The sequence below is a fragment of the Gekko japonicus genome, unplaced genomic scaffold (assembly GCF_001447785.1).
Source record: "Gekko japonicus isolate JY-2015 unplaced genomic scaffold, Gekko_japonicus_V1.1 scaffold3632, whole genome shotgun sequence".
In the NCBI taxonomy this organism is placed as follows: Eukaryota; Metazoa; Chordata; class Lepidosauria; order Squamata; family Gekkonidae; genus Gekko; species Gekko japonicus.
This window is the reverse complement of record NW_015171609.1, coordinates 1-12,016: the sequence shown is the minus strand read 5'-3', so window position 1 is coordinate 12,016 and position 12,016 is coordinate 1. Positions and strand designations below refer to the sequence as shown.

The window sequence follows — 12,016 nt, the reverse complement described above, 5'->3', positions numbered from 1 at the left end:
CATTTTCAAAGCAGCGGGGGGGGGGGGGCGCTGCTAATTAGCTTAAAAAAATAAAGCCTGGGGAGAGATCCAAACATTTCTTCCAGCACATCTACTTGGGCTCTTTCAGATTGGCTGCCACAGGACAAAGACTTTACATTAACATGCAACAACCACAGAGGGAGAGGAAGCAACTAGAAAGCTTCAAAGACAAGCCACCTTTGCCTGAAAGGGAGGCTGTTTTTGTTTGAGGCACGTTAGCACAGTTACTTTCCACACACACTCTGCCTCTTCCTTATCTAAAATGATGCCACTTTCATATTCAGAAGATGCAGAATATGGGTGCCCATTTCAGAACAACTGCGCCAGACTGGAAAGAACTGAACCGCACAGCAGTTTTGTTCCCCAGGTGTAATCTCAATTCAGATCAAGCAGAAATGTGCAGCACGATAGTTCTCACTGCATTAAGATGGTCTTCCAGCAAGTGGTCTTTTCCTAGCCACTGCTTCTACATTCTCTCCCACCCTTCCTCCTCTGACAAGTGAAGACTAAACACTCTTAGCTAAAAAATTCTAATGTCTTTCATGCATTTGTTTAACTACTCTATTCCTGGGACCAACAAAACTTACACGGGCTCCTAACCTTCAGGACACCTTATGCAAGACATGAATGATGGTCTACTGAAAGCCACCTTGGATTCTGTGATCATTCTGCCCGCTGCCCTTGTATAGTGCTCTGGATACCCTCTACATTAACGACTGTAAGCCATGCCCTTCATAATCCAGATTCAAAACTACTATAATGGTTTTCTATTTTGTGTTCTTTATGTGAATTCATTAAGGGCCAAAATCCTCTGAGAGAAAAGTATCTCATTTAAGCTGTCTCTCAGCAACCCACAGGATCTTTTTTTTTTAGTTTGCTATTAAGATAATCTGTCATATTTAAATTTGGGGGTTCATAAAGGCCTCATAAAGCCCAGATTCTGAGTTAACTGCACATCTGGCAACTATTCTTCCCTTCTCAGTAGAGACCCCTGCCTTATTCACTGGTGCCCCTGCTGTCCGTCACCATGTCCTCCTGTCTGTTAAACTTCCTTTAGTAGACTGCAATCCCTAGCACTTCCAGGGTCATGACCTGTAAACCAAACTACCACTAGAAATCAAACCCTGAACAACTGGACTCTTGTCCAGGAGCTGCACTGGAATGGCTTTGGGTGGGCTCCTCCATCTCTTTCAATCCAGAGGACACCAGAATTACACTTATCTTTTGCATTCCTCCTACAGATCAGGCTGGTGAACATGGTTTTATTCTAACAACCCTATCTTGGATCCTATGCTGTTCCTGTGGTTCCAATGGCTCATGGGGGACACTATTTCAGGTGACACAGAAGACCAGTGGAGCTCAGCTCTGCTCCACTCCAGCTGCATAGGACAGAATCCCCTGTGAGATGGGTTAGCCTGAGTCCGGCTGGCCCAAAGTCACTCAATGAGGGGATCAAGGCTGAGTGAGGATTTGAACCAAGGCGGCCTCAGTTGTAGTCAGATCCACTAACACTATGCTTAATTGACTCTACCCTGTATGCAGACATCTGTTTAAAGTACTGCTTAAACTAACTATCCTGAGTCTCTTGGAGAGAAAGGATCATCATCTGCAAAAGCAGTCAACTCACCTTTACAAGCTTCCCGTTCAGTTCAGGCAATTCCCCTATTTTCCTGTTGTCCAGCATTCTGATTTCGTAGGACTGACCTGAAGGAGATCTTGTATAGTTACCACAAAAATAGGTCTGCATTTGACCAGTTCATCGTATAATAAGATTAACTGAAAAGAACTGCAAACATTTGCTAGCACCTATGGAAAGCATAACCACATTCCCCCTTCCAAAAGCTGGAACACTTCTTCAGATGTTTTAAAGGGTTTTTAAAGTGAAGGGCATATCCACTTGTGCATTCATACAACCCCTTAACACAACACTTTCATTTAGGAGTACAATTGATTCAATCAGAAGTTGCTGCAATTTGATCCAGTCAACTGCATCGCTCTACTGATCTGTATGAAGCTTTGGGAAGTGGAAGATAGCATAGGTATAGGAATATGCTTGATCTAACATACCAGTGAGTCACCAGGCCAACTGCCAGGGGAATTGTAAGAGGTAAATCATTCCCATTGCACTTGAGAAATCAGTCTGTATACAAACCCGCATTTTACAGGTAGCAGAAAAACTGCAGGTTTTGTTGTTGGTGGTGCTGTTAATAGTCTAAAACAAAGTCTGCCATTTTCCTGCTACCTCTTTTACCAGTTGTACCCTAGATACTGTTCCAGGAAGCCCAATCTTTGAAGATGTTTCACTTCTTTTAATACTGGTGGTGTTAACAGAAGTGAAACATCTTCAAAGTTTGGGCTTCTTGGAACAGTATCTAGGATACAACTGGTAAAAGAGGTGTAATTTTACCACTTGTAAAACGGTAGCTGTTTTCAGTGGATTCTAAATTAAATATTTGCTTGTACTCCAGCCCTCTGAGACAGCATGCTTCAGAAATTCAAACATACACAAATGCCCCAACTACATCATAGAATACCTGTCTTTTTGTGCTACACAACTCCAGCTCACTGATTTACATCCAATATATTCAAATGATAACAATTCACATATTCCACATGAAATCTGGTCTAACGTTTTGTTATGCAAGCAACAGGGGGAAGGTGGCTTTCCTTGCTGGGAAACATTCTTACACCAAGGGGTTCCTGGAAAGCCCCTGGTAACCAGCTGTCGCTACTCAGAGACATCCAGAGAATATCTAAACTGACCAGCTGAGAAGGTATCCTTCTAGCACTAGGCCAATAATGAAGTAACAGGGTGGAAGCCCTGGAAAAAACCTTATAACAAACTAAGTAGTGCCTGTGCGATCTACCACATAGGGAAGAGATTAACAGAAATAACCTAGTGAAATAGATTGTGCTAAGTGATGCAAAAAATATCTTTATAAAATATTTATTATAAAAGAGGGGAGAAATAGAAAAGGACGATGGGAAAAGGAAGGGATGGGAAAAAGGGACAAACACAAATGCAGGGAAGGACACACAATACCACAGCAGACAGACTTTCAAATAAAAAGCAGAACAGCTGACGTAATGCAGCTAAGGACATTGCAGTAGCAAGTTCCTCAGAGCATGTGCAGAGTTGCTTGTAGCAACCAAGATGATGGAGGAATCTTTAACCCCTACCCAACTTCCTGTGGACCCCCCTTTCTGCTGAAGACAAGGGAAAATCCTGAACGTCCTCTTTAGGAGTGACAAGCTGATTTAGCCAATCCAGTGCAAATCTCCATCTGTGAGGTTAGAGGCTACTGTCAGCAATCAGGAAAATTATTCAAATGATTGCCTCACCTCCTAAGCATCTGTTAATGGCTCTGAACTTCCACAATGGACAAGTAGCCTGGGCCAAAATAGTTTGTCCTTTGTACAAAAAGGATTAGGTTTGGCTGGATGGCCCAATGTAGAATGGAAATGAATTGGTTATTCTACATGTAAATCCCAAGGGGTCCAAGGTCCTAGATGCTCTAGGCAGCACTCTTGTGCCCTGGTAAGGTGTTAGGATTGCTGTCATACTTATCTTCACCTCTGTTGTTTCATACTCAATCTCCAAATATTTATACCCACTTTCCCCATAAGCACTCTTTAACAGCTCGACAAATAATCTTCCGGCATCATAAAGGCTACCCGATTTATTGTGCCGTAAACTTTTATGAGCCAGGGCCCACTTTGCTAGATACAACAAGTGTCCTGTCCAGTTGCCAGGGACAGATATACACACGAGGTTACGAACAGAAAGGGGAAGGAGACAGAAAGGCACCCAGCATTCCGCAGTGTTACACTTTACATCGGAAAGCACAGATGAAGAGTAAATGATTGAGTCACAGGGGGCATGTGTGAACTACAACTACTGAAGAACTGGCAAAGCAGAATGAACTAGTGTACTTAGTGTACCTGCAAGAAGGAACAATTGCTTTCTGCAGTGAGCTAACTAGCCCCAGTCCCTCCTGAGCCCATATTCAAATATGCCAGACCAGAATGGAAATGGCACATTCAGCTGCTCATCACAGGAGTCTCCCTTTGACACTCTTCCGCTGGAATACAGCAACCTTTCTAGTCTGTTGTTGACAGTTCAGAAGTAGTCCAGTTGACAGGAGAACAAAGGAACACACACACACTCTGAGAAGTGAGCATAGAGGTGGACGTGAGACAGGGAAGCAATATGAGCGCACAGGACGTGCTCCTGAGGCCATAAACCAGCCTCTCCCAGCTGACCTCTGGCAAGAGAAATGCCGCTCACCTTGATTGAGATAGGTGAGAGTTTCATCATGGAGTTTCACAGCAGGGGAAGTGGCCGCACACAGCACATATTGGAAAGGCAGGATTTTGTTCTCATTGTCAGGAGGCAAGCTGGATTCTTCTTGCTTGAAGATGGGCAAAGCCAGGACATCGCTGAAAGAGAAATCAGTGATCAGGACCCCGGATCTAGTCTCACTCAACAGTGGGGTTTTTTAAAAAAATATTTACAATTAACACTCCTGTTTTGCAAAAAGTAACCCCCCCAAGACCTACAACTTCTTTTAAAATACATTTGCCTGTACAATTCAGTTTCTGTTGTTTAAACTACTTAGTCCCTGCCTCATTAATTAAAAAACTGTTCAAGTGCGCTTCCAGAAAAAGCTTAACACAGGAAATGGCAAGAATAGAACACAAACATACCCAGGATAAGACTAAAGTGCACAAGATACAAGAAGGGAAGAGAGAATGGTTGAAAGAACGGCCTATGATGCCCCACCACAGCTCTTGCCCTTCTAACAGCCAAAGCAGATGTAAAAATCACTAGCTGTTCTCTCCGAGTGTCTAAATAGGCAGAAGAGTTCCTAAGCAGAAACCTGGGTCAGCCAGCTCATAATGATTGACCTAGAGAATGAGTTGGATTTGGATTTTTTCTTCTCTTAGCAACTGCACTCCTGGCCTCCAAGGTATTAATATGAAGTATCACCATCTATATATCTAATAGCGAATTCTGGCCCCCATCTGCAGATACCTAAATCTGCGGATCGGGGCCACACTGATGCTAAAGAGATTTTTCTGCAAATTTGGGGGATGCCCTAGGTTTGAAAAAAAAGTTCCAAATCTTAACAAAAACATATTGGAGGAGGTTAAAATCCCACTTAACAAAGACATATTGGGGGAGGTTAAAATCCCAACGCTTAACAAAAACACATTGGGGGAGGTTAAGCTGCCTGCCAAATGCAAAAAGTCCGTGCATGCACAGACAACACACTTAGCATTAGAGCCGGGAGTGGCCACCATCACAAGAAGCCTGGTTGCCATAGTGGAGGACGCCGGGCCCAGCTCCTTACCCGGCAGTAGCAGATGCTGGGAGCGGCTCCTTGCCTGGCCAACACACCAGAGCACTCCAGGAGCCACTGTGGGCCTGGCTGGCATGGTGGAGCACTTTGGGAGAGGCTCCAGGCCTGGCCTCAGCAGTGGAAGACACTGGGCTTAGAGCGGCTCCCAGGCACCACTGCTGTCACCATCAGGCTAAGCATAGCTAGAGGGGTCTGGAACTGCTGGGGGGGGGAATCCTCCCCTACGAGTCTTCCACCCTCACCAAGTGAGCTAAGGGGAACTGGCAGCAATGGGGAGGGAGGGAATTCCCTCTTGAAAGTATAACAGGTCCCCAATTGTATTTGCAGAATGCTCAAGGCTGACCAGCTCTCTCCCCAAAATGAACAGCCCCTGGGAAATGGTGTGACTGAAAAGAGCCCTGCTCTCTCTACCCACCATCACATGCCTCAAAGAGAAGCTACTCTGCGCACGAGTAGCCTGAACCATCACATATCCCTTACACAAGTTTTAGGTGGTTCCACTCCCTCATCACTGAGGATGCATTGACAAACCAGGGCTTGAAGCTGCCTCAACCTGCCCCAGAAATACAGAAGACTTACCAGTTATGGGTGGGAAGACGACTATCAGGGAAAGCCCCATTTCCTACCAGAGCTTGCCTTAACTACGAGCCCTGCCCTGTTGCTGCTAGCATCCCACTTCAAATGGGTAATTAGTCTGACACGTCATTAGCCAGGAGGATCATAACAAACTCCGTTCATTTTAACTGCATGCAATTTAATTGTGTAAGCCTGAGACTAGACCCAATGTCAAACAATATCCTTATTCCAGGTATCACACTGGATTCAACAGAAGATTTCTATGGATGGAGGGGTTGTGTGTGATTTTTGCAGATTCACCCTCCAGTGGCAGACCTCCAACTTCCCCCAAAAAATGTTCCTGGGGGCCCCTCTTGTTGTGGGCATTATGGGCCACAGAAGGTGGTGGGAGGTAAGAAAGCAGGACTGTGCAGTCAGAAAGCCCTTTCCTCTGGAAATCTTCCACGGGATCCCATTCTTCATCACCCTGTGTGAATAGGGTTGCTAGCTCTGGGTTGGGAAATACTTGAAGATTTGGGGAGGTGGGGTTTAGGGAGGGAAGGGATTTAAGTAGGGTATAACGCCATAGAGCCCACCCTCCAAAACAGCCATTTCCTCCAGGGGAACTGATCTCTGTAATCTGGAGATCAACTGTAATACTGGGGGGGGGGTGTTTCCAGGCCCCACCTGGAGATTGGCACCCGTGAAAACCATCATTCTGTGTAAGCCCAATACAGGAATACAGTTCTTTATTAATATCAAGTTAAGACCGTTTTACACTATGTACTCTAGTCAGCACCCTCCCCACAACTGCCAATGAAAGTGGAAGAGAGAATCACAATAGTTAACGCAATATAAAAGTACTTGTAGTACGGAAATGCCATCTAGATGAGTTCAGGCAAATTTCTGGGGTCTCTATTGGAAAAGTAACCAGCCACAAAGGACTGAACGCAAAGAGATTTCTTGCAAAAGTAAAATACCCTGAAATACCAGTATGGTCTGCAGGCTACCATACTGGAAATCCTAATCTTCATTAAATTTCTAGCCCCTTCTGATTGCAAATGTTTAAAAATGTAATAGGAAGGAGACATCAAGTCTATATCATATTCTTGAATAAAAGGATCAACTAAAAATTTCTCTTTTGAAGGTTAATACTTCAGAATGTGAATGTTTATTTATTTAGAAAATTTGTACGCGTCTTCTTCAAACCTATTTGAAGTGGTCCACACCTAAAAATAGTTTTAAAAAATGAAGCAAGGAATAAAAACAAATCATGCCAATAAAAATGAGCCATGGTACAAAAGTACAACGCATATAAAATAAACATAGCAATCTGAAAGAACAGCCTTCAGGTAGAAACAGACCATAAAACAGCTAAAATGATGGAACTCCTTAGTTAAAGCATTGGTTAAAAATGTTTTGAATAGGTGGCAAAAGGAAAGTAAATTAGGATCTTAGATGGCAAGCTGCACAATATGAGAGCTGGTAATCCAAGTACCCAGTCCCCAAGCCATTTAGAACAATACAAACAACAACCAGCCCCTGGGAAAACAGATGAGCAGCCAGTATATATCTTTCAACACAGGGATGATATAATCCCTGGATCCAGCCCTTAATAACCTGGCTGCCACATCCTGGACTATGGCCCCGGTCACACGGGCAGGAAAATGCGGGGTGGGTGGGTGGCTGTTTGCCCTGGAGCAAAATAACGCGCGGCTACGCAATCAGACGTCCCGTAGAGGTCCCGTCAAGGTCCCGTGATTAGGGGGGAGGTGCCGATCACAGGACAATCCTGCGGCACGGCAAAGAAGTGGCCTCTCTAGCAAAAGGCTCCGCGGGTTTAACCCCTTCCAGGGCTGCAGAGGAATGCAAACTGTGTCCTCTGTCCGGTCCCCTCTGGGAGGAGCTTCAGCCGGGCTGCCCTCCCACCACACCTCCCCTGCACCTCCCCCTCTGCCGTCCGGTGCAGAGAGTTCCTCTCGAGCAGGCCGAGCCAGGAGTTGGGGGGGTACGGAAAAGAGGAGGGGGCTGTGTTGTTTGTTTTTAAACAAAGTATGCGCATGCGCTGTTGGGTGCTTGTGCGCATCCCGTGGAGACTTGAAAAAAGAAAACCTTTTAGCGACGGGACATGGGCGGGTGCCGGATGCCAAGACCTAACACCGGAAACACGACCAGGCGCCCGCCCTTGCCCCGCGGTTTCCGGAAACTAGTACCTCGGAGGTACTAGTTTTTAACCCCGCATCTTTGGCAGGAAGCCTCAGGTTCGCCACGGGAGCTCTACGCTTCCCAGATGTGGCGCTGTGATCGCGCCCGGAAAATCCGCCTATCTTCCATCTCTGTAGCGTGGCTAATGCTCCGTGTGACCACAGCCTAACATAAGTTTCTGAACAGTTTTCAGAGGTAGCCCCAAACAGAGTACATTACAGTATTTAAATCTAGATATGATCAGATTAACAGAACACTGATCACCACTTGAGCTGCCAACCTGAGGCTCGCAACCAGTGGGAGATATAATAGCAAAGTCACTTCTGGCACAACCTGGAAGTGACATCACTATGTTGCCTGCAACAATCTAGCATCCACAACTCAATGATTAAACCATAAACCCTATAGTTCCAGGTGGATGGTAGAAAGTTGCCTGACATGACATCACTTCCCAGTATCGCTGGAAGTGACACCATGGAGTTATCATGATGACACACACCCCCATTTCCCCAAACATTCCCCTCTGGTGTCCAGCTGTGAAGCAGCAAACAGTATCAGTGGGGGAAGGAGATCTCCCACCAAAGCCGAAGACCTAGCCTCCCTAATGACCACGGCCAAATTACTTTTCAAGGATGGGGCATACCTAGCGTATCAGGAGAACCAAGCAAAATGCACTGTATGCCATAGAGGAAACACAACCCTGCAATTGTGACAATCCAGCAGCACCACAGGTATGTACCTACTCCTTTAGGGAATACTGCAGAAAAAGTGTAACGTGCCTATCAACTGTTCTTAGGTTTCTTGAAAAGGTTCCATCAAATTTAAACAAGCAAATTAGCTGTGACTTGCTGTGTATTTTAAACAAAGACTTCAGTACTGTATAGGACACCCATTCTGCTAGCACACAATTTAGGTTTAACAATAATTTAAATAGTAACAAAATCCAGAATCCTTAGGCCAGATCTAACCATTTACTGCTATTAACTGGCTGCATCATCTTCTCTGTGGACTACTCATTACATCCTCACAGAGGGGGGGGGGGGGGGGATCCTGGTTGTTTTTTTAAAAAACAGATATTTGGGTTAAAACTAAAATTTATGCAATATTTACAGTCCTATCAAACCTAATTTTACTAATTTAACAACATAAAAGGTATAATTTATAACTTACCTAGCATATAACCTTGTAAAATACATATTTATGGAATGTATAACTTATGCCTTAGTCTTGCACAAGCACAACTGCAAATATAGCCAGTACTTGAGAGTAAACTGCAAACTGATGCACCCGGTACTTGAGAGAAAACTGCAAACTGATGCACCTTATGCTATTTTAGCACATGTACTTTAATTTTTGCTATCTGGTTAGAGAGAGATAAATTCCCAATTAATCTTTTCAGTTTCCCTCTGAGGCTTCGGTGCAGGTTCTGCCCTACCTCCTTCTGATCTTTCTTCTCCCTCCTATTACCCAGTCTGTGGATAAGTGTGGCACAGTGATTTGAGGGAGAGGTGAAAATGTCATCCACAAAAGGACAACAGAGGGTTGCGGGGGGGGGGGGGGGGAGAGATCCTGGTTGTTTTTTTTAAAAAAAGATATTTGGAATAAAACTAAAATATATGCAATATTTATAGTCCTATCAAACCTAATTTTACTAATTTAACAACATCTTGGATTTAAGAGCTGTATATGTCTACAGCATGCCCACTTTATCTTTGAAAGCATCTCTCTTTCTAAAATAGAAAATATTATATATGAGTTTTTCTCTGTACTCCCCCAAATATCCCAGTGTTTCTGTTGGAAAAACTGAAAAAAAGGACTTTAAAAAAAAAAGGAGGAAAAAGTTTTTTTCCGCTGAATGTTTTTGTTTTATTTCCAGGCCTTCACACTTCTAGGCATGACTGAGCCTTACCCTTCACAAAAGCCACAGCACATTCTTGTTCTGAGAGCTTCTAGGAGCATCACCATTACTGCTCCAAAGAATCTAGTAATTTTCTTCCCACAGTGAGGGTAAGTGGAAATTATAGCGGCTGTTTACATCATTGATTAAACCTGCTTGTCACAACCTACAACTGTAGAAAACACTTATCAAGTTTCCAGAATGGCAGTGTGCCATTCCCCTCAAAATTGTCCCACAATCCCAGTGTCATTGTTTAACCAGATTACAGGAACTAGAATACTGCTAGATTCGAAGAACCATCAATATGTTCTAATTCCTGCATCCAGAAGGAAGGCCAAAAAAGGGATGCTTTCTCCATTCTGACTAAAATCACAGATTACATACTGATGTATGAAGCACCTGCATTTGAAGACCACCAATATAGTCAACTGTTCATAAATAAAGCATGGATCTCCTCTAGATTAGTGTCAGATCTGAGGCAACAGGGAAGGGGCATTATTTCCGTTCTTGTCGGAACTTAAGAAGTCAACCTGCATGGAGAACAGGGAACCACTATTCACTCTTGCAAGCTGGACTGCTGTAATTGCCCACATCTCTGGGCAGATTTGGAGACAGCAGAATGAAGAGAAAAGGCAGTCAGAACTTAGGGTTCCTCAGTTTGCGAATACCTTCTTTGCCAACTCCTTACCCTCACCATCTTCTTTGCTCTATGGTGGAGCACTTTGGGAGAGGCTCCAGGCCTGGCCTCAGCAGTGGAAGACACTGGGCTTAGAGCGGCTCCCAGGCACCACTGCTGTCACCATCAGGCTAAGCATAGCTAGAGGGGTCTGGAACTGCTGGGGGGGGGAATCCTCCCCTACGAGTCTTCCACCCTCACCAAGTGAGCTAAGGGGAACTGGCAGCAATGGGGAGGGAGGGAATTCCCTCTTGAAAGTATTAACAGGTCCCCAATTGTATTTGCAGAATGCTCAAGGCTGACCAGCTCTCTCCCCAAAATGAACAGCCCCTGGGAAATGGTGTGACTGAAAAGAGGCCAGCTCTCTCTACCCACCATCACATGCCTCAAAGAGAAGCTACTCTGCGCACGAGTAGCCTGAACCATCACATATCCCTTACACAAGTTTTAGGTGGTTCCACTCCCTCATCACTGAGGATGCATTGACAAACCAGGGCTTGAAGCTGCCTCAACCTGCCCCAGAAATACAGAAGACTTACCAGTTATGGGTGGGAAGACGACTATCAGGGAAAGCCCCATTTCCTACCAGAGCTTGCCTTAACTACGAGCCCTGCCCTGTTGCTGCTAGCATCCCACTTCAAATGGGTAATTAGTCTGACACATCATTAGCCGGGAGGATCATAACAAACTCCGTTCATTTTAACTGCATGCAATTTAATTGTGTAAGCCTGAGACTAGACCCAATGTCAAACAATATCCTTATTCCAGGTATCACACTGGATTCAACAGAAGATTTCTATGGATGGAGGGTGTGTGTGTGGTTTTTGCAGATTCACCCTCCAGTGGCAGACCTCCAACTTCCCCCAAAAAATGTTCCTGGGGGCCCCTCTTGTTGTGGGCATTATGGGCCACAGAAGGTGGTGGGAGGTAAGAAAGCAGGACTGTGCAGTCAGAAAGCCCTTTCCTCTGGAAATCTTCCACGGGATCCCATTCTTCATCACCCTGTGTGAATAGGGTTGCTAGCTCTGGGTTGGGAAATACTTGAAGATTTGGGGAGGTGGGGTTTAGGGAGGGAAGGGATTTAAGTAGGGTATAACGCCATAGAGCCCACCCTCCAAAACAGCCATTTCCTCCAGGGGAACTGATCTCTGTAATCTGGAGATCAACTGTAATACCAGGAGGTCTCCAGGCCCCACCTGGAGATTGGCAACCGCACCTGTGAAAACCATCATTCCGTGTAAGCCCAATACAGAAATACAGTTCTTCATTTATATCAAGTTAAGACCGTTTTACAGCCAG

General features: G+C 44.9%; 1 protein-coding gene across 1 annotated transcript in view; it reads right to left on the bottom strand.

Moving 5' to 3' along the window:
* TFCP2 (transcription factor CP2) overlaps positions 1 to 4,494 on the bottom strand; it is a gene marked incomplete at its 5' end in the record, with an annotated part of 32,224 nt that extends 27,730 nt beyond the window's left edge. The window contains 2 exons of the mRNA XM_015419922.1: positions 1,649 to 1,725; positions 4,310 to 4,494. Of these exons, the coding sequence (XP_015275408.1) occupies positions 1,649 to 1,725; positions 4,310 to 4,494 (262 nt within the window). The remainder of the gene's footprint in view (positions 1 to 1,648; positions 1,726 to 4,309) is intronic.
* Positions 4,495 to 12,016: the final 7,522 nt, after the last annotated feature.